Source organism: Salmo trutta, chromosome 20, assembly GCF_901001165.1.
Source record: "Salmo trutta chromosome 20, fSalTru1.1, whole genome shotgun sequence".
Classification (NCBI taxonomy): domain Eukaryota; kingdom Metazoa; phylum Chordata; class Actinopteri; order Salmoniformes; family Salmonidae; genus Salmo; species Salmo trutta.
Window position 1 is genome coordinate 23,509,284 of NC_042976.1, and position 26,458 is coordinate 23,535,741.

At 44.4% G+C, this 26,458-nt stretch overlaps 1 protein-coding gene across 1 annotated transcript in view; it reads right to left on the minus strand.

Moving 5' to 3' along the window:
- Nucleotides 1-26,458, minus strand: part of LOC115155731 (E3 SUMO-protein ligase RanBP2) — a 34,249-nt gene that overhangs the window by 4,700 nt on the left and 3,091 nt on the right. Inside the window, exons 7-22 of the mRNA XM_029702633.1 lie at nucleotides 26,236-26,431; nucleotides 25,843-26,143; nucleotides 25,580-25,761; nucleotides 24,383-24,561; nucleotides 19,379-19,502; nucleotides 18,898-19,056; nucleotides 14,936-15,073; nucleotides 14,624-14,755; nucleotides 13,709-13,921; nucleotides 13,457-13,540; nucleotides 13,186-13,327; nucleotides 12,963-13,063; nucleotides 4,022-8,942; nucleotides 628-783; nucleotides 437-523; nucleotides 117-322 (exon numbers count right to left, since the gene is read on the minus strand). Coding sequence (XP_029558493.1) covers nucleotides 117-322; nucleotides 437-523; nucleotides 628-783; nucleotides 4,022-8,942; nucleotides 12,963-13,063; nucleotides 13,186-13,327; nucleotides 13,457-13,540; nucleotides 13,709-13,921; nucleotides 14,624-14,755; nucleotides 14,936-15,073; nucleotides 18,898-19,056; nucleotides 19,379-19,502; nucleotides 24,383-24,561; nucleotides 25,580-25,761; nucleotides 25,843-26,143; nucleotides 26,236-26,431 — 7,321 coding nt within the window. The remainder of the gene's footprint in view (nucleotides 1-116; nucleotides 323-436; nucleotides 524-627; nucleotides 784-4,021; nucleotides 8,943-12,962; nucleotides 13,064-13,185; nucleotides 13,328-13,456; nucleotides 13,541-13,708; nucleotides 13,922-14,623; nucleotides 14,756-14,935; nucleotides 15,074-18,897; nucleotides 19,057-19,378; nucleotides 19,503-24,382; nucleotides 24,562-25,579; nucleotides 25,762-25,842; nucleotides 26,144-26,235; nucleotides 26,432-26,458) is intronic.

Genomic DNA, 26,458 nt, shown 5'->3' on the forward strand with positions numbered 1-26,458 from the left:
CACAATAACTAAAACAGTTAACATTTGCTTGAGAGAACCACTTTCAATTTCTTATAACCCAATGCCACATAAGTTGTTTACCTATGTGCAAACAAATGCATATCATATAATCTCACCAGGGCCTCCTGTGCTTTGCGGACCTCTGTCTCAAAGTCCTCAGGCTTGTCCTTCTCTGCCTCGCTGTCGCTGCCTTCACCACAGAAGAAGGTTGAAGGCAGCTGCAGGTTCCTGGCTTTCTGTTCTTCCTCTGGAGTAGGCCTCTTCTCCCATACCACCTCAACCTCCGGGTCCAGACCCTCAACACCTGCCTCGACCTGGCCTGCTGAGAGGAGACGAGTGGAGCAGGTTATTGGTGAAGTAACTTTTGAGGAGAAATTTCACCCCAACCTGTCCTATTCATACCCATCTCTATAGCTGCTTTGGCCATGAAACTTACCAGAAACTGCACTTGCAGCCTCTCTCTCAGGAGGATCCTGGTACAGTTTTCCATTCAGGGCTTTAACTGCTGTCTCAAAGTCCTCATCTGCAATATTCACAGCACAAATTAACCTTAGCAACACTGTCAACTACAATTACTAAACGGTTGCTCATGCAGGAAGAAAAAGTTTAAGAGAGAATGTTTCTCACCATCTGTCTGGTCGTCACTGGTATATCCTGGTTGGTTCTGGTAGCAGAAGAAGGTGAGAGGCAGCATGAGTTCCCTGGCCAGAAAAGCCTGCTCAACTGTTGGCTGCCTCACATACACCACTTCCACCTCACCGTCGGCCTCCGCCTGAGAGGGTGCTATAACACAACACAAATGGTGAGAACTCAGTCAGGAGGCCCCCTTCCAACAGAACAGTGTACAGAACAGCGAGACATTGAGAGCAGGAACCGATTAATACAACTATATTCATCTCCAAGGTGAATTTGAATTATTATTGAAAATTGGATCTACAGAAACTGTAATATGACTTGACGTAATTATGCTCCAAGGTTATTGTTTGGTACTAAAAAGGCAGGCTAACATTTTATTTACTAGAAAGTCACAAAACCATTTCACTAAGCAGGTAGGTGCATGTCTAGGGTTAGTTCCTCATCAAAACACATGCATCTAAAAAGATTGACACCATGCATTTCACCACACCGAGCGAGCAGGCTCCTATATCTCTGACAATGCTATTACTACTGAGTAAGTCAATCTCAAAAGCATTATAAACATTAGAACCATGGATCTACAGTGTACTGCACATGAGGCCAACCATAGAGGATAGCAGTTTTACCATTTCTTCCTGCTGCTCTAAAACCAATCCATAGATTGCTGTCCAGTGGTAGAACAAGTTTTGCTTGTGACATACAGAACATGCTACCAGAGTTTCAACTCTGGCTCTTTCACTGGAACAAACCAGACCAGAGCGGGATTTGATTTCACACTGTTGCTACACATCCTGGACTAAAAATGTGTGTGTGACAGCACATTTCTGTCAGGAAGCATGGCTGGAATCTCCCCGTGTCTCCTTTTAAACAGAAGGAGAAGTACTCTGAATCGCCGTCAACACAACTGGATGCTACCAGGTACTCAGTCATTTCACCCCTCCATTAGCCAAACACTTATCCTAACTTTCATCTGCAGAAATCTATATTTCACTAGAGTAAGAGTTACTGTTGAGTATCACACATAGGCATGCAGCTCATTAGGTTGTTGTACTAATGTTTTGTACAGTGCATTCGGAAAGTATTCAAACCCCTCCCCCTTTTCCACATTTTGTTAAGTTACAGCCTTATTTTAAAATGGATTAAATCAATTTGAAAAATTCCTCCTCAATCTACACACAATACCCCATAAAAACAAGCAAAAACATTTTTAGAATAAAAATAAATAAAACCCTTTTCATTCTTTTTTTTAACCCCTTCTTTCTCCACAATTTTGTGATATCCAATTTATATTTAGTCTTGTCCCATCGCTGCAACTCCAGTACAGACTCGGGAAAGGCGAAGGTCGAGAGCCATGCGTCCTCCAGAACACGATCCTGTCAAGCCGCACTATTTCTTGACACACTGCTCGATTAACCCGGAAGCCAGCCGCACCAATGTTTCAGAGGAAACACTGCAACTGGTGACCGTGTCAGGGTTGAAGGTCCCCTAGAACACAGTGGCCTCCATCAATCTTCAATTGAAAAAGTTTAAAACCACCAATACTCTTCCTAGAGTTGGCCCCCTGGCCAAACTGAGCAATTGGGGGAGAAGGGCCTTGGTCAGGGAGGAGACCAAGAACCAATGGTCACTCTGACAGAGCTCCAGAGTTCCTCTGTGGAGATTGGAGAACCTTCCAGAAAGACAACCATCACTGTAGCACTCCACCAAGCAGGCCTTTATGGTAGAGTGGCCAGACGAAAGCCACTGCTCAGTAAAAGGCACATGACAGCCCCCTTGGAGATTGCCAAAAAGGGTCTAAAGGACTGACCATGAGAAACAAGATTCTCTGGTCTGATGAAACCAAGATTGAACTCTTTGACATGAATACAAAGGTTCACGTCTGGAGGAAAACTGGCACCATCCCTACAGTGAAGCATGGTGGTGGTAGCATTAAGGCGGTGGGAAGTTTTTCAGCGGCAGGGACTGGGAGACTAGTCAGGATCGAGGGAAAGATGAACAGAGTAAAGTACATAAAGATCCTTTATGAAAACCTGCTCCCGAGCGCTCAGGACTGGAGGGTAGGTTCACCTTCAACAAAGTAGTGATTAAAGGGTCTGAATACTTATGTAAACGTAATATTTGTTTATTTTTTTAAACATTTGCAAAAATGTCTAAACCTGTTTTTGCTTTGTCATTGTGTGTACATTGATAAAATTGTTGTTTCCCTCAATTTTAGAATAAGACCAACGTAACAAAATGTGGGAAAAAAATCAACGGCTTTGAATACTTTCCAAATGCACTGCATGTTCCACTCGTTGCGTGCGGGTTAAGACCGGCTACCAGGCAAGGCCAGACGGGTGACAGCTGTATAGGTGACGTGTCACAGCACACACAGTGTAGTGACAGAGTACCTGGGGGCTCAAATTGGGTGGATGAGGTGCTGGTCCAAAAAGTCTTTGGGTTATCTTTGAAAAGCCTAAAATCCAATCCTACAAAATAATGGTTGGCAAGTGAGACAAACTAGAATTGTGGGTGGTTGGATTAAGAAATTAAAATATGTTAATGTATCTTTGGTTAGCTTCAAGTTGCTGAACGTCATTGCATTAAGTAAGCGTAATGGATTAGGCCAATATCAATCTTTCATTATTTCAGTCCTGTCCCATAGAGAATGATAGAGATATCATCTTTACCTAAGTTCCATTATGGCGTCTGTAAACTCACGGGCAGCGCCATTGATGCAATCTCCATTATTATTACCTCCTCCTTCTCCTCCTAGTTGGCAAACAAACTGAAAGGGTGCATACTGCCACCTAGTGTTTGCTCAGAAGTATAATTTACTGGCAGATGACTCGGATGGAATCATGTGATCCTTCCGTAACCCATGGGAAGTCCCACCCAGTTGACTACTTTAAGAATGGCGGGGACAGGACATCGTTAGAGGAGAAAAGTGTGACAACAACCAGGCCCCCGAGGACTGGAATTGCCCAGGCCTAATCTAGAGTTCTCCAACTATGTCCTGTCCCCATTTCTGCCTTCATGAAGACGAAGCCTGCAATAAATCTTGTGACTGCATTATTTTGTATAATATACTAAATGTAATGGATTATATAATCATTTACATCGGCTATCATATCAAACAACCCATATTAAAATACCAAATGTGAGGAAGAGTGGATGTAAAGTTAGGCTAATGGGAGTGACGGTTATGTTCTGTCCTACTAACACAAGAGTGTGGGCTGGTGGGAGGAGCATTACGATAAACCAATGGGACAAGAATGGAATCACAACACAATGGGGTCAAATTATGTGAAAACTCCATAATGGGCATCACCATTCAAAAACAAAAGGTTTACACTGAACCGCAAGCTCAACAAAAACAATCAAGAAAGGATAACAAAAGGCTTACCTTTTTCTGAGATTTTGAATGCAGTTAAAGGCTGGGAGGTCCGACCGCTGTCTTTAAACTTGGAACTCTCCGAAGAACCATCCTCCTTGGACGACGGGGGGCTGCTTCCAAAAAACTTCTGGAGAGAGTCTGTTCCAAAGAGGAACTTGGGTGGGGACATCACCATCCTGGAGAGGTTGAGAGGGCTATGTGGTGTGGCGGTGGAGGACTTGCAGTCAGGGGTGTGTAAAGTCTCATGATACAGCTCCGTCCGTTCTGTGGTGGTATCCTCCAGGATGACCACAGCGGTTTGTCCAAGCACTGTTGTCCCCGTCGCTATTGCTTCCTCCTGAGGAAGGGTCTCACTGGAGGCTATTGGAGTGACCAGAATCTCATTCTCCTGGGCAGTTTTAGCCTGGTCAAAGACATCTCTGAAGGAGTTAGCCACATCCTTCAGTTTGAATCTCACAGCTAACTGCTCAACATTTCCCTTAGCTACCTCGGCAAAGTCAATAGCGCTCCAGACCCAGGCCTTCTCAGCACCCTTCATGGGCTCCAACTTCATAGAAGATGTGACCCAGTGGTTGGCGCAGATTTTCAGGACTTGGTCTCTCCTCATGATGAGTCTGACTCGTTTGGTGTTGTAGTTCTGCAGTATCTTGAGGTCTCCGATGCCCCTCTCCTTCCACTGGTTCAGGTCTTTGTCATAGCGATACAGCTTTGCCCTGTGGCTGAAACACACATTTTCATTCTCCTCTCCAGTGGAGATCTCTACCAGGTCTGGCAGGGGAACCACAGGCTCAAAGTACAGGCCGTCCCGCTCCTCCTCCTGGCTAATGTCCTGCTCCTCGTCCACCGACACCCCGCTCTGGTTCATCTTGGCCAGCGACTTGGCGGGACTGACGACAGGCTGGAAGCTGAAGTTAAAGCCAGCTGTGGATTCTCCAAAGCAGAAGAGGTTCTTCCTGATTGGGCTGCTTGCCAGGGGTGAGGCGTAGACAGAGGTGTCAGCACTGTCGTCCAGAGCCTCCTCTCTCAGGTCATAGTTGTCCCATTCTAAGGTAGGGCCAGTGCTCTCCGCGTGGGGCTTGATAATCAGACCAGAGGTGTTACTGGCTGTCGTGATGTTAGCTTGGCGGTCGTCCTCCTTGATCTTGGTTTTGTCATCGGTCAGGAAAGATTTAAGATCTTTCAGGCCGGACTTCATCTCCTCTGCCTTCTGGATGAGATGTGCAGTTCTGCCCGTGTCAACAAGCTTGTGAGGAGTCTGCAGTGGGATGTCTAACAGGAGCCTCTGACACTCCTCAAACTTTAGCTTGAACTCCTCAGCAAGCTCAGGGGTTTTAAACTTGGCAGCGAGTTGCTCCAGTCTGGCATCTCCATCAGAGAAGTCATTAGCCAGCCACATCCAGGCCTTGTCGGAGCCAGCCAAGGGCTTCAGGTTCATGGTGGTGGTAATCCAGTGGTTGGCACACACCTTCAGGACCTGCTCTCTCCTCATCAGAACCCTAAGCCTGCCATTGGTGGCGTTCTTCAGGATCTTGAGGACCCCAACGCCCCTCTCCTTCCATTGGCTGATGTCTCCGTCAAACCTGAAAAGCTTCACTCTCTGGGAGTAGAGGGCCTGTTCGTCCTCCTCTCCTGTGACCAGGTCCACTTTCTCTGGCATCTGGACCACAGGCTCAAACTGGATATCGTCATTCTCCTCCGTCTTGTATACGTCCTCTTCATCCTGGTCAGCTGAGGTGTCTGCCATCTGGTTTGACTGAAGGGATGTGAACAGCTGCTCACCAGCGTGGGTGAAGCCTTTGAAATTGGAGTCAGTCTGGCCAAACTGGAAGTCTCCTTGTGAGTTTTTAGCCAAGTCTGCAAAACTGAAGTCGTTGGGTTTGCCAGTGAAGAGGGGATTTTCATCCTGACCTGTCTTGTCCACTGACAGCGCTGATGCATATACACTGACACCAGATTCCTTCTCTTTCTCTTTGTGCTGCTCTGCGATACTCTTCAGGAACATTGATGCAGACCCTGAAGCAGGGGTCTGAGTTTCAGCTGGTAGGGTTTCCTTTGCAGTTTCCTGAGTGCCAAACTTAAAGCCACCTGCTGGGATAGGCATGGTGAAAGAGAAGCCTGCAGCACTGGGGGTACTGCTTTCAGCCTGAGGAGGGGTCTCAAACTTGAAGGATGCAGGGGAACTTTTATCAACTTTGCCTGTACCAAACTGCAAAGAGCTGTCACTGTTGAAGTTTGCTTTAAACCCAGCGCCTGTAGGTTGAGTAGAGGCACTCCGACGCCCGAAGTTAAAGCTGAAGGATGAGCTGGAAGTGGCGGCTGTGGCTGTGCTCTTAACATTGGGGTTGGGCATCTCACAGGAGACACATTGACTGGCAGAGTTGTTGTTTCTGACTAGACATGCGTCACAGTCCCACTGTCCCCCCTGCCTGGCAAACATGGCCCCAAAAGAGGAGCTGCTAGCATTGGGGTTGGGTGTCTGGCAGGAAACACACTTAGAGGCAGATGCATCATTCCTCACTAGACAGGTGTCACAGTCCCATTGTCCATCCTTCTTTGAAAAAGGAGCAGCAAAGCCTGACACTGTTGGCTTTGTTGCTGGTTCTACCGCTACTGTTGATTTTGCTGAAGGGTTAGGAGTTTGACAAGAAACACAACTGCTTGAAGAAGCCTCGTTTCTTACAACGCATGTATCACAGTCCCATTGCCCTAGCTTTTTGCTGAATTGGGCACCAAATCCAGACCCAGTTGAGAGGGTTGCAGAAGCTGGGGCACCAAATGGCATGGTTGAGGGCTTTGATTGTGCTGCTCCATCTACATCTGTTTTGGCTACAGGGTTTGGAGTTTGACAAGAAACACAACTGCTAGTAGACTCATCATTTCTAACATCACACTCCCACTGCCCTGTTTTTTTGCCAAACTGTGCACCAAATCCAGACCTAGTTGAGAGGGTTGCCAATGCTGGGCCACCAGCAGCAGCTTTTCCTGAAGGGTTAGGAGTTTGACAAGAGAGACAACTGTTTGCAGATGCCTCATTTCTTACAGCGCATGTATCACAGTCCCACTGTCCTGGCTTTTTGCTGAACTGTGCACCAAATCCAGACCCATTTGAGAGGGTTGCCAATGCTGGGCCACCAGCAGCAGGTTTTCCTGAAGGGTTAGGAGTTTGACAAGAGAGACAACTGTTTGCAGATGCCTCATTTCTTACAGCGCATGTATCACAGTCCCACTGTCCTGGCTTTTTGCCAAACTGCACACCAAATCCAGAGTCAAATGGCATGGTTGAGGGCTTTGATTCTGCTGCTACTGTTGTGGTTTCTTGCCTCTTTCCAAACTGGGCACCAAAACCAGCAGCAGGTATATAAGTGGTGCCACTGGTTCCAAACGTAAAGGAGGAGGGTATCTGAGCTCCAAAAGACCCAAATCCTTTTCCAATAGATCCTGAGCTGCTGGTGTCTTTTGACGAGTCAGCTCCAAATCCAAAAGTAAATCCTCCCACTGAAGCTGCCCCACTAGTAAAGCCTTTGATGTCAGTAGTCGGTGTGTGGGCCGGCTTCGATGGGACATTAGGGTTGGCAGTCTGGCAGGAAACACACTGCATAACTTTAGCTGCATTTCTTACACAGCACACATTGCAGTCCCACTCCTCGTACTTCTTTGCAAACTGGGCAGCAAAGTTTGTCGCCAATGGATCAGAGGGTTTAGGAAAATTCCTATATGACTGATCTTGCTGCTTTTCTGGAGATTTGGGAACGATCTTCTGAGCCTCTTCAAACTTTGTCTTGAAGAGCAATGCCTCGTCTTGCGTTTTGTACCGGATGGCCAGTTGCTCAGGCCTTGGTTCCTCATCCGCATAATCAACGGCATTCCAGACCCAGGACTTGTCAGATCCAGCATTTGGTTTCAGGAGCATATCTGGCGTGATGTAGTGGTTAGCGCAGATCTTCAGAACCTGCTCCCTCCTCATCAGTAGACGCACTTTTCCTGATCTACTGTGCTTTAGGATTTTGACTAAGCCGATACCTCTCTCTTTCCACTCTTTTGTCTCCGCATCGAATCTGAACAGCTTGGCCCTGTTACAGAACATCTCCTCCTCTTCCTCCTCTCCAGTCTTCACGTCTACTTTGTCAGGGAGGGGCACAATAGGCTCAAAGTGAGGCCCATCCTCGTCCTCCTCCACATGAGTGCTGTCGTTATTGCTCTCTGCTCCCTTCTCCTCCTCCGCTGTGTTTGCCAGCCCAAATACCGGCATGGTTACATCAGTGAAACTAAATGGCTGGTCAATTTTTCCAAACAGGTTTGGTTTGTCCTGGATCTGGATTGTGTCAGCAAAGGAGAACCCAGGAGCGCTTTTAGTGCCAAAGGTAAAAATCCCTCCCTGGCTACGAGGCTCTTGGGGCTTCCCCTCTGAGGGACCCTCAGATTTGGTGGGAATGTCTGATGTCAGAAGACCCAACAGGCTCTCATTGTTTTTGGACTTGAAGGTGAAGTCCCCATCATTGGATTTAAAGTTGGAGTTGAATTTAAAGGCAGCGGATGATGGAGTGGACTGGGCGACTATTCCAGCACCAAAGCTGGGCAACTTAGGAGGCTCAGCAGGGATCGGCTGGCCAAAAGAGATCTTCCCAAAGCCCACAGGCTTCCCCTCAATGCTCTTTGGTGGTTGGACAGGTACAATGGAGGGCTTGGTGAAGTAGCCAGGCTCTGGGAGGGGAGGGTTTGTGGTGGGCTGAGAGTGGCCGTAGTATTCCTCACTGTATGGGGATAGAAGACTGGTTGCTGGTGACTCAAAGCGGAGAGGGGCGCTGAAGACCTGATCTTGAGGAGGGTAGATGCAGGCTGGTGTTGACTGCAGGGGAGGTGTGTTTGTGGGCTGCTGGTAGGCATACATGTGCTGCTGGGGTGGCAGGCGGTTGATTCCATACACAGGAGCCTGAGACACAAGAGAAAGAAAAATGTATTCAAACTAAAACCTATGCATTTCATATTTGCCACTGAAAAGTAGGGCTGGGCGATATCAAATTAAGTCAATTAATTCCAAATATATGTTTTTGCACGATATTCCAAACTGCCTGTATTGCAAGAACCAAGTTTTTTTGTGTTTCCTTTTTAATAAACGTTAATGTCTTTTTGATCTCGTCTCCTTTGCTCCTTCTGTGCACCTTCCCATTTACACCAGAGATCTGTATATAATGACAAGATGTACGTCTCCACCCTAACAATGGTAGTTGTTGTCACCAAGGCAGGAAGGAATACGACAAGCTTAGGTCCAAAATAAGGCCATAGAAACGCATTTGGCTGATTTTGAACAGACTTCGCCTCTTCCTCTGGTTTACACAGAATCAGACACACACACCAAGCCCCTCACGAAAACAAAGATGAGAGATCACTTCTTCCTCTCTGATGAGCAGTTTTAACTCACTATTTGCATTTGACGTCTGGTCCAACAGAATCGATCATATGGACACCGAAACACATTAAGAAATGATTTTACCGTAATAGAGATGTTAAAACGAGAGTAGCCATGACCATTGATTCTGGAAAATGAATGCTCAGTTTGTCGCATGTGGCATCAAGTACCACTAGCAGCATTTTAGCCAAATACCTTTATGCTAGCTGTCTAGTCTGTGTTTTATAAATGTGCAATAAGCATAAAACACAATTGTATAAAGAAATCTCAACTTGTTCTCATTCTGAGAATTTAGGTAGGCCACTCGATTTCAATATCTGAACAAAGTGGACAAGCTAACATGCTGTTCAAACAGTTGAAGACGGACAGAAGGCTGTGTTCATAACAATTAAACTGTTCTTCCTTCTTAGCTAGATCCAGGTTAGCTAAAATGTAAATATAAAGATTAGCTAGCTAGTCACTAGCACATGGGCTTGTGCTTGAGATTAATTATGAGACCTTTATTAATTTTCTAGAGCCTAATGCCTGCTACAAGAAGTTAGTCATTATTAGTAAATGTGCATTATGCATGGTTCTGGTTAGACAGATCCGTGATTACAAAAAGGCAGGTTAAATCATTTTGATAAAAATATTACATTATTAGTCTTATTTTTTATTTATTTAACTAGGCAAGTCAGTTAAGACCAAATTCTTACTTACAATGACGGCCTACACTGGCCAAACCCAGACGACGATGGGTCAAATGTGCGCCGCCCTATGGGACTCCCAATCACGGATAGTTGTGATGCAGCCTGGATTCGAACTAGGGACTGTAGTGATGCCTCAAGCACTGAGATGCAGTGCCTAAGACCGCTTCGCCACTTATGATTGTGGAAGCCCTATATTTAGCCGAGGTATAACTTCACAAGCCTTGAATTCATTATATTATTTCTGACTGCATTTGAAATGCAGTGTATTTGACCCTTTAACTGTACAAAGCTTACTTAGAGAAGTTTAAAAAATATATATTATATACGTAGTAGTCAAATGTTTGGACACATACTCATTCCAGGGTTTGTCTTTATTTTTTATATTTTCTACATTTTAGAATAATATTTTATATTTAAGATTCTTCAAAGTAGCCAACCTTTGCCTAGATGACAGCTTTGCACACGCTTGACATTCTCTCAACCAGCTTCATGAGGTAGTCACATGGAATGCATTTCAATTAACAGGTGTGCCTTGTTAATTTGTGGAATTTCTGTCCTTCTTAACTTCTTATGGATGGTGGCAGTATTGAGTCGCTTGGATGACTGACTTGCCCAAAGTAAATTGCCTGCTACTCACTCTCAGAAACTAAGATATGCATATTATTAGTAGCTTTGGACAGAAAACACTCTGAAGTTTCTAAAACTGTTTGAACGTTGTCTGTGAGTATAACAGAACTCATATGGCAGGCAAAAACCTGAGAAAAGATCCAACCAGGAAGTGACTTGTAGTTTTTCTATCTAATCCCTGTTCAAACTACAGTGTCTGTGGGGTCATTTTGCACTTCCTAAGGCTTCCATTGGCTGTCAACAGCCATTAGAAACTTGTTTCATCCGTCTACTGTTACTGGGCAGAGAATAGGAGATCAGTCAATCAGTGGACTGCCTGGGACCAGTGAGTTGTTTACAGCGCGGCACGCTTGGAGCGCCGCTCCTTTTTCTTCTGTAATGAATACGCTTTTGTCCGGTTGGAATATTATCGACGTTTTATGTTAAAAAAAAGACCCTAAGGATTGATTGTAAACATTGTTTGACATGTTTCTACGAACGGTAATGGAACTATTTGACTTTTTGTCTGTTGTTTTACGCTGTTTTACGCTGTTGTTTTATGCCTTTGGATAGTGATCGGAACGCGCAAACAAAACAGAGGTATTTGGAAATAAATATGAAGTATTTCGAACAAAAATAACATTTCTTGTGGAAGTGGGAGGCCTGGGAGTGCATTCCGATGAAGATCAGCAAAGGTAAGGGAAGATTTATAATACCAATTCTGAGTTTAGTTGACTCCAGAACTTGGCGGGTAACTGTATAGCTTGCTTTGATGGCTGAGCTCTGTACTCAGAATATTGAAAAATGTGCTTTCGCCGTAAAGCTATTTTAAAATCTGACACAGCGGTTGCATTAAGGAGTAGTATATAGGTTTTGGTGGGAATACATTTTCTGAACATCACGCGCCAATGTAAAAATGGGGTTTATGGATATAAATATGAACTTTATCGAACAAAACATACATGTATTTTGTAACATTGAGTCCTGGGAGTGTCATCTGATGAAGATCATCAAAGGTTAGTAATTCATTTTAGCTGTATTTCTGGTTTTTGTGACGCCTCTCCTTGCTTGGAAAATGGCTGTGTGGTTTTTCTTGTTTAGGTGCTGTCCTAACATAATCTAATGTTTTGCTTTCGCCGTAAAGCCTTTTTGAAATCGAATACTGTGGTTAGATTAAGGAGAATCTTATCTTTAAAATGCTGTATAATACTTCTATGTTTGAGAAATTTTAATTATGATATTTGTTGTTGTTTTGAATTTGCTGCCGTGCACTTTCACTGGCTGTCGTCATATCGATCCCGCTAACGGGATTCAAGCCATAAGAAGTTTAATGAGTTTGAGCCAATCAGTTGTGTTGTGACAAGGTAGGGGTGGTATACAGAAGAACATGTCCATATTATGGCAAGAACAGGTCAAATAAGCAACGAGACACAACAGTCCATCATTACTTTAAGACATGAAGGTCAGTTATTCGTAAAATGTCAGGAACTTTGAAAGTTTCTTCAAGTGCAGTCGCAAAAACCATCAAGCGCTATAATGAAACTGTCTCTCATGAGCACCGTCACAGGAAAGGAAGAACCAAAGTTACCTCTGCTGCAGCATGGCTACCACAGCATTCTGCAGTGATACACCATCCCATCTGGTTTGCGCTTATGGTGACAATCATTTGTTTTACAACAGGACAATGACCCAACACACCTTCAGACAGTGTAAGGGCTATTTGACCAAGAAGGAGAGTGATGAGTGATGCATCAGATGACCTGGCCTCCACAACCACCCAACCTCAACCCAATTGATGGTTAGGGATGAGCTGGACCGCAGAATGAAGGAAAAGCAGCCAACAAGTGCTCAGCATATGTGGGAACTCCTTCAAGACTGTTGGAAAAGCATTCCAGGTGAAGTTGGTTGAGAGAATGCCAAGTGTGCAAAGCTGTCATCAAGGCAAAGGGTGGCTACTTTGAAGAATCTCAAACCCCTTTTTTGGTTACTACATGATTCCATATGTGTTATTTCATAGTTTTGATGTCTTCACTATTATTCTACAATGTAGAAAGTAGTCCCCCACCAACATAAAAAACCTTGAATGAGTAGATGTGTCCCAACTTTTGACTGGTACTGTACCATTCTTTGAAAAAAAATCAAGATATGAATTTAGGCCATATCGCCCAGCCCTACTGAAAATACTATCCCACTTTAAATAACTAAACCATTCTCAATTCTTAAAGAATCCCAAGGTATAAACACATACCTTTGTTGGGGTAACATTGGCTGCCGTACGAAGGAGATACTGTCCGGCGTTATAAGCAGGGGATTGATTGTAATACATAGAGGGTGCCTGTGTGGTGGCAACTGTAAACAAAAAGAGGAAAGAGGGTATAATCAACATTCATAATTGAATATCCTAGAAACATTGCTATTTCTGTATAACACACAGTCAAACTACACAACTCAGTTGTGTACCGTGTTCCTACCAGTGAGGGGTGCTCCATGGAAGGTCTGTGCTGGGGGGTAGCCCTCCTGCATGCTCTCAGCCCCGTACCCATCGCCATACATTCTTTGGTGGGGTGACGCCATGCTGTCTGACGAGTGATGCCTCAGGTCATGGACCTCATTCTGCAACCCAACCACACAGCACTTATCAACACAGAAACCATACATTAACATCTATAATTTAATAGGCACACTTGACATGGCTAACATCCATCTCCCAGATCCTCAAAAACAATGAAGCCAGGGGCTGACCTTGAGGCTCTCCACCTGCTGGCAGAGCATCTGCAGGAGGGACTTCTGGTCCTCCGCCCAATGAGGTGGCTTCTTTGGGGAAATCTGGAAATGGAGGATAATTTCCCGCCCCCCCATTAAGATATTTCGATTATTTATGCGAGAAAGATTTACTGTACAGGTTGTTTGAGTGCATGCATGTCCATGTTTGAAAAATAGGAAGAACAACTCTCACACATATGTTTATAAGTCAACATTTATAATTAAACGTACCAGGTGTCTTTTGGAGGGAGAGACCAAGCTCTTGCTGGGGGAGGGGGTTAATGGGGCGAATTTGACACAAGAGATTGAAGCAGCAGGCTTAGTAAACTGAAGGCTGGAGTGGACCGGTCCGTCCTCCTCTTCATCCATCGCTTCTCCACTCTCCTCCAGCTGCTGTTTCACATCATTCAGGAGATCCATCACCTCCTCCATCGAAACGGGCAGCTGGGACATAACAGTGAATATGGTTGAATGTCATCTTAAACTTTTGATTATATGAAGGTAACTGTAGCCTACTGTTCAGATGGGTTAAATGGAAACTCAAATCTGGACACTGACTGTAGGCCTATAACCTCTCACATAGCCTTAATATTAACGGCAGCAGAATTAAGCATTTCTTGCAGTAAAATTATACACAAAATGTGGGCAACATTTTTACTCAGGAACAGGAGTGGAGAAGTATTATTTATTTCTTTCAGCATCTTGAGAGAATGCGAATGCTCAGTTAGATACCATCGGTAGAGGTGCCATCTTTATCTTTTTGTTGTTGTTGAGTTATTGCATTTTCTCAGATGTCAACTAGTTTGAAGCATTCATTCTATCGATTTATTCTGGAGAGCAAGGGTTAATTTAGTCTTCTAGGGCAACATTTAATGACAGAAGAGAAGCTGCATGTATCTAATTATAGAGAAGATGACTAACAAATAGCCTACCAAAATGTCAGAAATTATTAGTAGAAACACATCAAAATCATGCAACAAAAGAAATCATGCACCCCTATCAAAGAATGGTTCTGCGGTCATTGACTATAGCCTATAGCACATATTCTATATTTGTGGGTTAGGGTTGGGTGCGGGCCTTAGCTTTAGCAATTGCAGGCAAGTGAACAAATAGCTGACCCGCGCACCACTAGTGTGGGTGTCTAACCTTATCCATGTCGTCAGCGTTGGCGTTGTAGATCTTGGACAGGTAAGTTCGGAACTTCCTGAGGAATATGATGCACCTGTCCTGTGTCTCCTCCACACCGCTACCGGCCTCCTCAGACAGACGCTGGAAGATCTACAAAACACACAGAGATATATCAAAAGACACAATTCATAACAAACACATTTTGTATGGTAAAACAGAGAAAAATACTGGCAGAATTTTTTACTGGGAGCTGCACTTAAAAGCATGGTGATGAAGTGCAGGTGACAGACTCCAAGACCAAGGTAGAGCAGTGAACCCCTCACTACATACCCTAGCTAGGTGCCAGTTAGACGAGATGTTGTTGATGGTCTCCAGGGTAGCGATAGCCTCCTCGGTCTTCCCCTCGATGTCCAGGAGGATTGCAAATGCTATCTTGGCCTCCTCCTCAAAGCCCTTCACTGATGGGATCTGCGATGAACACAAACACACTAACCAATAAAAATAGAGCAATGCATACATTAAAACTGGTCTTGTCAATTTTTTGGCTTGGCAACAGTGATTACATCGCGCCGGAGTGAATAGCCGCCGTTTTACAGGCTCCTGACCAATTGTGCTATTTAGTGTCTTGTTTTGTCCTAATCTGAACTTTTTTTTGTACATAGGAAACAATGGTGGAAACACTATGACCGAAAAAAGCTTCTGAACATGAGAACAGCTATCACTAACCTCCGTTTGGACGAGGATTTCTACTTCAATGAGTCGGAGGCAAAAGACATACGGATTATCCCGGACCAGGCCCTGATCCACGACACTCGTATAGAGGTCGGCACGCGAGCACCCTGGTGAGACTGTTTCTACCCTCGGTTCTATTTGCGAATGTGCAATCGCTGGAGAAAAAAATTGGATGAGCTCTGTTCGAGACTATCCTATCAACAGGACATTAAGAACTGTAAAATACTATGCTTCTTGGAGTCACAGCTGAACAAGGATATGGATAATATAAAGCTACCTGGTTTTTCAATGCATCGACAGTACAGAACGGCAGATCCAGGGTGGTGGTGATGGGTCTCTTTATTAACAACAGCTGGTGCGCAATCTCAAATATTAAGGAAGTATCAATGTTCTGCTCGCCTGAGTTACTGTAACTCATGATAAGCTGTAGACCATACTATTTACCAAGAGTATTCATCTGTATTTTTCGTAGTTGTATTTACCGCCACAAACCGATGCTGGCACTAAGACCGCACTCAACAAGCTGTATAAGGCCATAAGCAAACAAGAAAATGCTCATCTAGAGGCGGCGTTCCTAGTGGCCGGTGATTATTTTTACTCCTTTTTGGTGATATCGGTAGTTACAGTCTTGTCCCATTGCTGCAACTACCCTACGGACTTGTGAGAGGCGAAGGTCGAGAGCCATGCGTCCTTGGAAAAACACATCCCTGCCAAGCCGCACTGCTTCCTGACACACTGCTCGCTTAACCCAGAAGCCAGCCGCACCACTGTGTCGGAGGAAACGCCGTCCAACTGGCGACCGTAGTCAGCTTGCAGGAGCCCGGCCCACCTCAAGAAGTCGCTAGAGCGCGATGGGACAAGGAAATCCCGACCAGCCAAACCCTGCCCTAAACCGGACGACGCTGGGCCCTGCGACGAACCATCAAACAGGCAAAGTGTCAATACAGGACTATGATCAAATCCTATTACACCAGCTCTGACACTTGTTTGATGTGGCAGGGCTTGCAAACTATCACAGAATACAACGGGAAACCCAGCCGAGAGCTGCCCAGAGACGCCAGCCTACCAAATGAGCTAAAAGCCATCTATGCTCGCGTAGAGGCAAGCAACACTGTCCATGTGTGAGAGAACCAGCTGTTCCAGAAGACTATGATCACTCTCTCCGTAGCCGATGTGAGTAAGACTTTTAAACATGTTAACATTCACAAGGCCACAGGCCCAGACAGATTACCAGGATGCATACTCAGAGCATGCACTGACAAGCTGTAACCTATCTCAATGACTACCACCCCGTAGCACTCACATCTGTATCTATTAGGGATCCCCGTTAGCTGTTGCCAAGGCAGCAGCTACACTCCCTGGGGTCCAAACACATTAAGTCAATTACATTACATGTAAAACAAAAAATAAAACAGTACATCATAACATTATTATACCACTACAAATCTACAATACTCAGCAAAAACATCTCCTCCTCATGAACTGCACCAGACATTTCTGGGGTGAAATGGCCCTAGACCTCACCCTCCGATCCAACAGGTCCCAGACGTGCTCAATGGGATTGAGATCCGGGCTCTTCGCTGGCCATGGCAGAACACTGACATTCCGGTCTTGCAGGAAATCACGCACAGAACGAGCAGTATGGCTGGTGGCATTGTCATGCTGGAGGGTCATGTCAGGATGAGCCTGCAGGAAGGGTACCACATGAGTGAGGAGGATGTCTTCCCTGTAATGCACAGCTTGGAGATTGCAGGCAATGACAACAAGCTCAGTCCGATGATGCTGTGACACACCGCCCCTGACTATGACGGACCCTCCACCTCCAAATCGATCTCGCTCCAGAGTACAGGCCTCGGTGTAACGCTCATTCCTTCGACGATAAACGCGAATCCGACCAACACCTGGTGAGACAAAACCGCGACTCGTCAGTGAAGAGCACTTTTGCCAGTCCTGTCTGGTCCAGCGACGGTGGGTTTGTGCCCATAGGCGTCATTGTTGTCGGATATGTCTGGTGAGGACCTGCCTTACAACAGACCTACAAGCCCTCAGTCCAGCCTCCCTCAACCTATTGCGGACAGTCTGAGCACTGATGGAGGGATTGTGTGTTCCTGGTGTAACTTGGGTAGTTGTTGTTGCCATCCTGTACCTGTCCCGCAGGTGTGATGTTCGGATGTACCGATCCTGTGCAGGTGTTGTGACATGTGGTCTGCCACTGCGTGGATGATCAGCTGTCCGTCCTGTCTCCCTGTAGAGTGCTGTCTTAGGCGTCTCACAGTAAGGACATCGCAATTTATTTCCCTGGCTACATCTACAGACCTCATGCCTCCTTGCAGCATGCCTAAGGCACGTTCACGCAGATGAGCAGGGACCCTGGGCATCTTTCTTTTGGTCTTTTTCAGAGTCAGTAGAAAGGCCTCTTTAGTGTCCTAAGTGTTCATAACTGTGACCTTAATTGCCTACCATCTGTAAGCTGTTAGTGTCTTAACGACCGTTCCACAGGTGCATGTTCATTAACTGTTTATGGTTCAGTGTACAAGCATGGGAAACAGTGTTTAAAACCCTTTACAATGAAGATCTGTGAAGTTATTTGGATTTTTACGAATTATCTTTGAAAGACAGGGTCCTGAAAAAGGGACGTTTCTTTTTTGCTGAGTTTATATATGTATGAAAGAGGAGGAGAGATTGACTTCATCACTGCTTGTATTTATGAGAGGTATTGACATGTTGAATGCACCGGGCTGTCTGACACCCATGCTCAGACACCCATGCATACCCCACAAGACATGCCACAAGTGGTCTCTTCACAGTCCCCAAGTCCAAAACAGACTATGGAAGGAACACAATACTAAATAGAGCCATGACTACATGGAACTCTATTCCACATCAAGTAACTCATGCAAGCAGTAAAATTAGATTTAAAAAAACAGATAAAAAAAAAACACCTTATGGAACAGCAGGGACTGTAAAGCAACACAAACATAGGCAGACATGCATACACACATGAGAGCATACACACACGTACACATGGATTTTGTACTGTATATATGTGGTAGTGGTGGAGTAGGGGCCTGAGGGCACACAGTCTGAATGTATTGTAATGTTTTTAAAATTGTATAAACTGCCTTAATTTTGCTGGACCCCAGGAAGAGTAGCTGCTGCCGGGACCAATAATAAATACAAATATATATCCTGATTGCCAAGTCACTTTTAACCCTACCCACATGTACTGTGTACATAGTGTATTACCTCAATTACCTCGTACCCCTGCTCATTGACTCGGTACTGATACTCCTTGTATATAGCCTCGTTATTGTTATTGTGTTACTATTTCCCTTTTTTTGTCTTACTTTTTAACACTGCATTGTTGTGAATGGGCTCATAAGTCAGCATTTCACTGTAAAGTCTACACCTGTTGGATTCGGCGCATGTGACCAATAAAATTCAATTTGATATCAAAAGTCTACACACATGCAAATGCTTTAACTCAGCAGACTAACAGTGTTGTGGCAGGATGGGTTCAAACCCAGTTGCTCAGAGAAGCAGCTGTAGTGGTAGCTCACCTCTATGTCTCTAGAGGGGAAGTGTATGAACAGGGGGTCCAGTGGTCCAGGGATGCCACGGCTCCTCTTGATTTTGTCCAGCAGGGGGAGCACCACGTTCCAGTAGTGGACACTCCGCCTTATGTACTCGTGGTCGTAGTATGAGTTCACACCAAACCCCTGGGAATTACATCAGAACAGATGTTTAATCCGAATGCAGAAATGTAATTCCTTCAAAATCATTCATTTTTACTAAGGACACCTCATTCAGTGTCACATTCTCACAGTTATTTTGTTTTAAATATTCATAATTTACTTTACCAAAGGGATTTAGTAGAATATTCTCGCTAGTCCGAGAGTTATAAATAATCATCATACGAAGTTATAAATACTATTGAGTAAATGCGGAGGTAATCATGTCAGACAGACACCTAGCACATATGTTCACTAATGTAGTGTGTGACAGAAAAGGGCAGGTGTCTCATCTGGCTGAGGTGGTTACCGCTGAGCTGAGGTGCTGGGCCCAGTGTATGGGCAGGGCAGGTTGAAGGCCATGTTTCTCTCTGGCTCGCAAGGTGCTTAGTCCATGTTGAACCGTCATCCTCAGTTTGGCTGACATGCCAGGCCTACAAACACAGATACACAGAGAGTATTATACATACTAGGCCCGCAGACAGAACCAGAACCATAGTCATGTTAACCACAGAGCCATCAGTCAGCTTGACTTCTCCATCCTGGGCCTTTACATTTTAACACTGACCTTATAGTAACACTTTACTTCATAACCATGTCATAATAGCTGGCAAATTGTCATAACCTGTCATATTGTCATAACACTCATGACCCATACAGTTAGACCTGTTGTGACATATTGCATTATTTTATGGCTGTTATGACACCTACATAGGAGTGTCAAAACCCACATTTATGCAAAATGTGTTTTTCCCTGCCAAGAAGTTTCCTTTCATTTGAAAGTTTTTTTTAAAAGTCCTTTGTTGTTGAAATTAATTCTTTACAGTCATGTTCCCCCCCCCATCACATTTTAAATAACTTGTACAAAATACACTTTATGACACCGTCATAAAGCATTGTGACCATCCTGTGTCACATTACTTGGACTAAGAAAATGCACTGACACTGTCATGAAGCATTATGACCATCATAATCATATAAGCCAAATAGGCCTATCACGTACATGCCCTTACATCAGATGTCAGTCAAAAAGAGGGTGTCTTGTCCTGCTCCTGCATTCATCCCAGTCATCAGAAACAGAGCATTGGGGTAGGTGTGCACAATTAAAATAATTTAATATGGTGAATTTCATACCGTTGACAAGTTGGCTATAGTGTAATGGAATGTTTTGCCTTGTGTGGAAGGTTGAGATACTCTTATGTAGAATTCATAAATTCATTAGGCCCTAATCTCTTGATTTCACATGACTGGGCAGGGGCGTAGCCATGGGTGAGCGTAGGCCTATCCAATCACAATGAGTTTTCCCCCACTAAAGGGCTTTATTACAGACAGAAAAACTCAGTTTCATCAGCTGTCCGGGTGACTGGTCTCAGAAGTGAAGAAGCCGGATGTGGAGGGCCTGGGCTGGCGTGGTTACACGTAGTCAGCAGTAGTGAGATCGTTTAGACGTTCTCTAAAACAACGTTGGAGGTGACTTACGGTAGAGAAATGAACATTAAATTCTCTGGCAACAACTCTGGTGGAAATTCCTGCAGTTAGCATGCCAATTGCACGCGCCATCAAAACTTGAGACATCTGTGACATTGTGTTGTGTGACCAAACTGCACATTTTAGAGTGACCTTTCATTTTCCACAGCAGAAGGTGCACCTGTGTAATGATCATGCTGTTTAATCAGCTTCTTGATATGCCACACCCTTCATGTGGATTGATTATCTTGGCAAAGGAGAAATGCTCACTAACAGGGACGTAAACAGATTATTGCACAAAATTGGAGAGAAATATGATTTCTGGGATCTTTTATTTCAGCTTATGAAACCAACACTTTACATGTTGCGCTTCTATTTTTGTTCAGGACAGGGAGATATATAGTACCAGTCAAATGTTTGGACACCTCCTTATTCAAGGGTTTTTCTTTATTTTGACTATTTTCTATATTGTAGAAAAATAGTGAAGACAAAAAAACTATAAAATAACATACAGTGAGGGGGGAAAGTATTTGATCCCCTGCTGATTTTGTACGTTTGCCCACTGACAAAGAAATGATCAGTCTATAATTTTAATGGTAGGTTTATTTGAACAGTGAGACAGAATAGCAACAAAACAATCCAGAAAAATGCATCTCAAATGTTATAAATTGATTTGCATTTTAATGAGGGAAATAAGTATTTGACCCCCTCTCAATCAGAAAGATTTCTGGCTCCCAGGTGTTTTATACAGGTAACGAGCTGAGATTAGGAGCACACTCTTAAAGGGAGTGCTCCTAATCTCAGCTTGTTACCTGTATAAAAGACACCTGTCCACAGAAGCAATCAATCAATCAGATTCCAAACTCTCCACCATGGCCAAGACCAAAGAGCGCTCCAAGGATGTCAGGGACAAGATTGTAGACCTACACAAGGCTGGAATGGGCTACAAGACCATCGTCAAGCAGCTTGGTGAGAAGGTGACAACAGTTGGTGTGATTATTCGCAAATGGAAGAAACACAAAAGAAATGTTGATCTCCCTCGCCCTGGGGCTCCATGCAAGATCTCCCCTCGTGGAGTTGCAATGATCATGAGAACGGTGAGGAATCAGCCCAGAACTACACGGGAAGATCTTGTCAATGATCACAAGTCAGCTGGGACCATAGTCACCAAGAAAACAATTGGTAACACACTACGCAGTGAAGGACTGAAATCCTGCAGCTTCCGCAAGGTCCCCCTGCTCAAGAAAGCACATATACATGCCCGTCTAAAGTTTGCCAAAGAACATCTGAATGATTCAGAGGACAACTGGGTGAAAGTGTTGTGGTCAGAGGAGACCAAAATGGAGCTCTTTGGCATCAACTCAACTCGCCGTGTTTGGAGGAGGAGGAATGCTGCCTATGACGCCAAGAACATCATCCCCACCGTCAAATATGGAGGTGGAAATATTATGCTTTGGGGTGTTTTTCTGTTAAGGGGACAGGACAACTTCACCGCATCAAAGGGACGATGGATGGGGCCATGTACCGTCAAATCTTGGGTGAGAACCTCCTTCCCTCAGCCAGGGCATTGAAAATGGGTCGTGGATGGGTATTCCAGCATGACAATGACCCAAAACACATGGCCAAGGCAACAAAGGAGTGGCTCAAGAAGAAGCACATTAAGGTCCTGGAGTGGCCTAGCCAGTCTCCAGACCTTAATCCCATAGAAAATCTGTGGAGGGAGCTGAAGGTTCGAGTTGCCAAACGTCAGCCTCGAAACCTTAATGACTTGGCGAAGATCTGCAAAGAGGAGTGGGACAAAATCCCTCCTGAGATGTGTGCAAACCTGGTAGCCAACAACAAGAAACGTCTGACCTCTGATTGCCAACAAGGGTTTTGCCACCAAGTACTAAGTCATGTTTTGCAGAGGGGTCAAATACTTATTTCCCTCATTAAAATGCAAATCAATTTGTAACATTTTTGACATGCGTTTTTCTGGATTTTTTTGTTGTTATTCTGTCTCTCACTGTTCAAAAACCTACCATTAAAATTATAGACGATCATTTCTTTGTCAGTGGGCAAACGTACAAAATCAGCAGGTGATCAAATACTTTTCCCCCCTCACTGTATGGAACACAGTGTTAAACAATTCAAAATAAATTTTAGATTTCAGATTCTTCAAAGTAGCCACTCTTTGCCTTGATGACAGCATTGCACACTCTTGCCATTCTCTCAAACAGCTTCATGAGGTAGTCACTTGGAATGCATTTCAATTAACAGGTGTGCCTTGTTAAAAGTTAATTTGTGGAATTTCTTTCCTTCTTCATGCTTTTTAACCAATCAGTTGTGTTGTGACAAGGTAGGGGTGTTATACAGAAGACAGCCCTATTTGGTAAAAGACCAAGTCCATATTATGGCAAGAAATAAGCAAAGAGAAACAACAGTCCATCATTACTTTAAGACATGAAGGTCAGTCAATCTGGAAAATGTCAAGAACTTTGAAAGTTTCTTCAAGTGCAGTCGCAAAAACCGTCAAGCGCTATGATGAAACAAGCTCTCATAAGGACCGACACAGGAAAGGAAGACCCAGAGTTACCTCTGCTGCAGAGGATAAGTTCATTAGAGTTACCAGCCTCAGAAATTGCAGCCCAAATAAATGCTTCAATTCAAGTAACAGACATCTCAACATCAACTGTTAAGAGGAGACCGTGTAAATCAGGCCTTCATGGTCAATTTCTGCAAAGAAACCACTACTAAAGGACACCAGTAAGAAGAAGAGACTTGCTTGGGTCAAGAAACACAAGCAATGGACATTAGACTGGTGGAAATCTGTTCTTTGGTCAGATGAGTCCAAATATGAGATTTTTGGTTCCAACTGCCATGTCTTTGTGACGCAGAGTAGATGAATGGATGATCTCCGCATGTGTGGTTCCCGCTGTGAAGCATGGAGGTGGTGGTGTGATAGTGCTGGTGACACGGTCAGTGATTTATTTAGAATTCAAGGCACACTTAACAAGCATGGCTACCACAGCATCCTGCAGCGATACGCCATCCCATCTGGTTTGCACTTATTGGGTGGGACTATCATTTGTTTTTCAACAGGACAATGACCCAACATACCTCCAGGCTGTGTAAGGGCTATTTGACCAAGGAGAGTGACGGGGTGCTGCATCAGATGACCTTGCCTCCACAATTACCCAACCTCAACCCAATTCAGATGATTTGGGATGAGTTGGATCGCAGAGTGAAGGAAAAGCAGCCAACAAGTGCTCAGCATATGTGAAACTTCTTCAAGACTGTTGGAAAAGCATTCCAGGTGAAGCTGGTTGAGAGAATGCCAAGAGAGTACAAAGCTGTAATCAAGGCAAAGGGTGGCAACTTTGAAAAATCTCAAACCACTTTTTTGGTTACTACATGATTCCATATGTGTTACTTCATAGTTTTGATGTCTTCGCTATTAACCTACAACATAGAAAAAAAATAAAGAAAAACCCTTGAATGAGTAGGTGTGTTCAAACTTTTGACTGGTACTGTATATGTCATGACAGTGATATGACGCTGGGTGTCAAGTAAAGTGTTACCGACATATCATATCAGTGATCAGTTCAAGTGAAGGAAGGAGGGAGGTAGGGAAGGGGGGTGCCTGGGTAACGTTTACAGAGCTTGTTTGTGTAGTCCCGTGTGGCTCAGTTGGTAGAGCATGGCAGTATGGGAAAAAAAAAAAAAAGCTGAAAATGTATGCACTCACTACTGTAAGTCACTCTGGAAAAGTGTGTCTGCTAAATTACTATAATGTAAAATATAGTAAAACACTTGATTTCAGACAACTATCACATAACTACAGAGATTATAACCCATCGTGACTCACGCAGCTTGTTTGTGTATGAGCCTGTAGACTGCATCCCACCAGTCCCTCTGTCTGTCTGTGAAGAGGAGGTGGAGGAGGGGCAGGGGCAGGCAGCGGGGCTCGTGTTGACCAGTAGAACTGAGCTTGGCCCTTTCCTGGAGCTGGGTGTGACTGCACCACACCACCCCACACAGGAACACCTAGACAGGAGAGAGGAGGGAATCACCCCAGTGTATTGTTAGAAGAAGAACAAACACGTTCATTGCATTAGTTCTTAGTGCATTACAGGTCGTTGTATGAATGAAAAATGAAGCAAAAGGAAACCATCAATGATATGATACGAAGGACAGTATTAGGATTGTTATAAGGCCTTAACTGAACAGCATAGATATGGTTAGTGCTGAGCGAATAACCAATATTTGTTATTTTCCTGTTTTTAAACAACTAATTGACCGACGTCGTTCAATTATTTGAATTCCATTTCGTTCCGTTTTTTTCCTGAGCTCAATACGCACATTGCGCTGCAGTTTCTCTAGAGATAAATCAAATCTAGCCCGAAATGTGCAATGTAGTAGGGAGTTGTCGTTTCCAACAGGCCAATGTTCTACATAGTTTAGTGCAGAAAACATGATAATTAACTATAATAACCATAATCCATCGTGCAGCTAGTTGTCAGTCTTTCTTTTACGCCTGCTACGTAAGGAAAAGAAGAATGCGATCAAGAAGTAACTCCAAGAGAGCAGTTTCTTCATGAGGGAGTACCTGAAAATACATGATCTAAGTGATTCATAGTTGGTATTCAGCAGTCATAAAAGTATGCCTTATTTACTTCGAAGAACTACTAAAATTAGTGATTTTGTCAGACATCAGGTCTATAGAGATGAGATGTCTTGATAATAAAGTAATCAAATAAAACAAACGTAATAAACACAACTGAAATATTAGATTAAAGTAATGTGAATAAATGATGGTTAATAAGTGATAAGCAGACATGGGCAGTCACTACCATCATGGGACTTTTATTCATTGTTTTATTCTGTGATACTGAATTCAACTCACATAATGCATTTATAATGCACCAGTGCATTTAATGTTAAAAATAATTGAACCCGAAATCAAAATGTATAATTATTTTGTAATAATCTAACCGAAACAACCCCAAAGTGCACTAAAATTGCTCAGCACTAGATACTGTAGAGCCACGCCGACAACGCCCACCTCCAGGTCTAGCAGGCAGATGGACTCTGGTGTATTGGTGTCCAGTTTGGAGGTCTCCAGGTTGAGCCTGGGGAACAGCTGTTTGAGCCAATCCCTCAGAGCAGGCCTCTGGGCCAAGAGAGACCATTGGAGGCCCAGCCAACACAGCTGCTGGAGGTCCCCACCATGGAGCTGGATGGAGCCTGGAGACAAAAATGTTAAGAGATCTTATGTGTGAGATCAGCTGGGCTCCTGTTGTGTAGAGCCACACACACGCATCATACCGTTATCCCATTTGGTGAGGTCAGATATCTCTGGAGCCTGTGTGTTGATGGTGCGGATGTCATCGTTGCCAATGAAGGAAGTCCCGGCCGGAGCCAGAGGCCCAAACAAAAGCTCAAACAAAGCACCCTGACCACTCCGGTTCCCAAACGCCTCCACCACCTCTCTGACAAAGGTGTGTGTCTCGGGCTTGAGGTTGAGCAGCATGTGTCCAGCCTGGCTCTTTCTGTCACTAGCCAGCAGCTCCAGAGGCTGAGGAGGAGACTGGTCCCCTTTAGACACCTTGCTCCTCGGCCTGGGGACCTAAATATGACAAGTAGGAAGAATGAAAATAAGAAGTTGGATAGACAGGGACTATTATTTGCTACAAAGCCTCTAGCTTGTGTGTGTGTTACCTGGTAGGCCAGTAGATAGCAGAGAGCAGCCAGATCAATGACAGCCCGCCACTGCTGTTCTCTCTCCTGAGCCATCTTCAGCAGCAGAGTGCCAGCATGCAGGTACAGATGTCCCCTCATCTCCACATAGACCCCAGACAGATCATCTGTTACACTGCCCTCTGCCTTCTTCAGGCCCTGCATCGCACAGTCAAAACTACACACAGAGACAGAGAGAAATGGG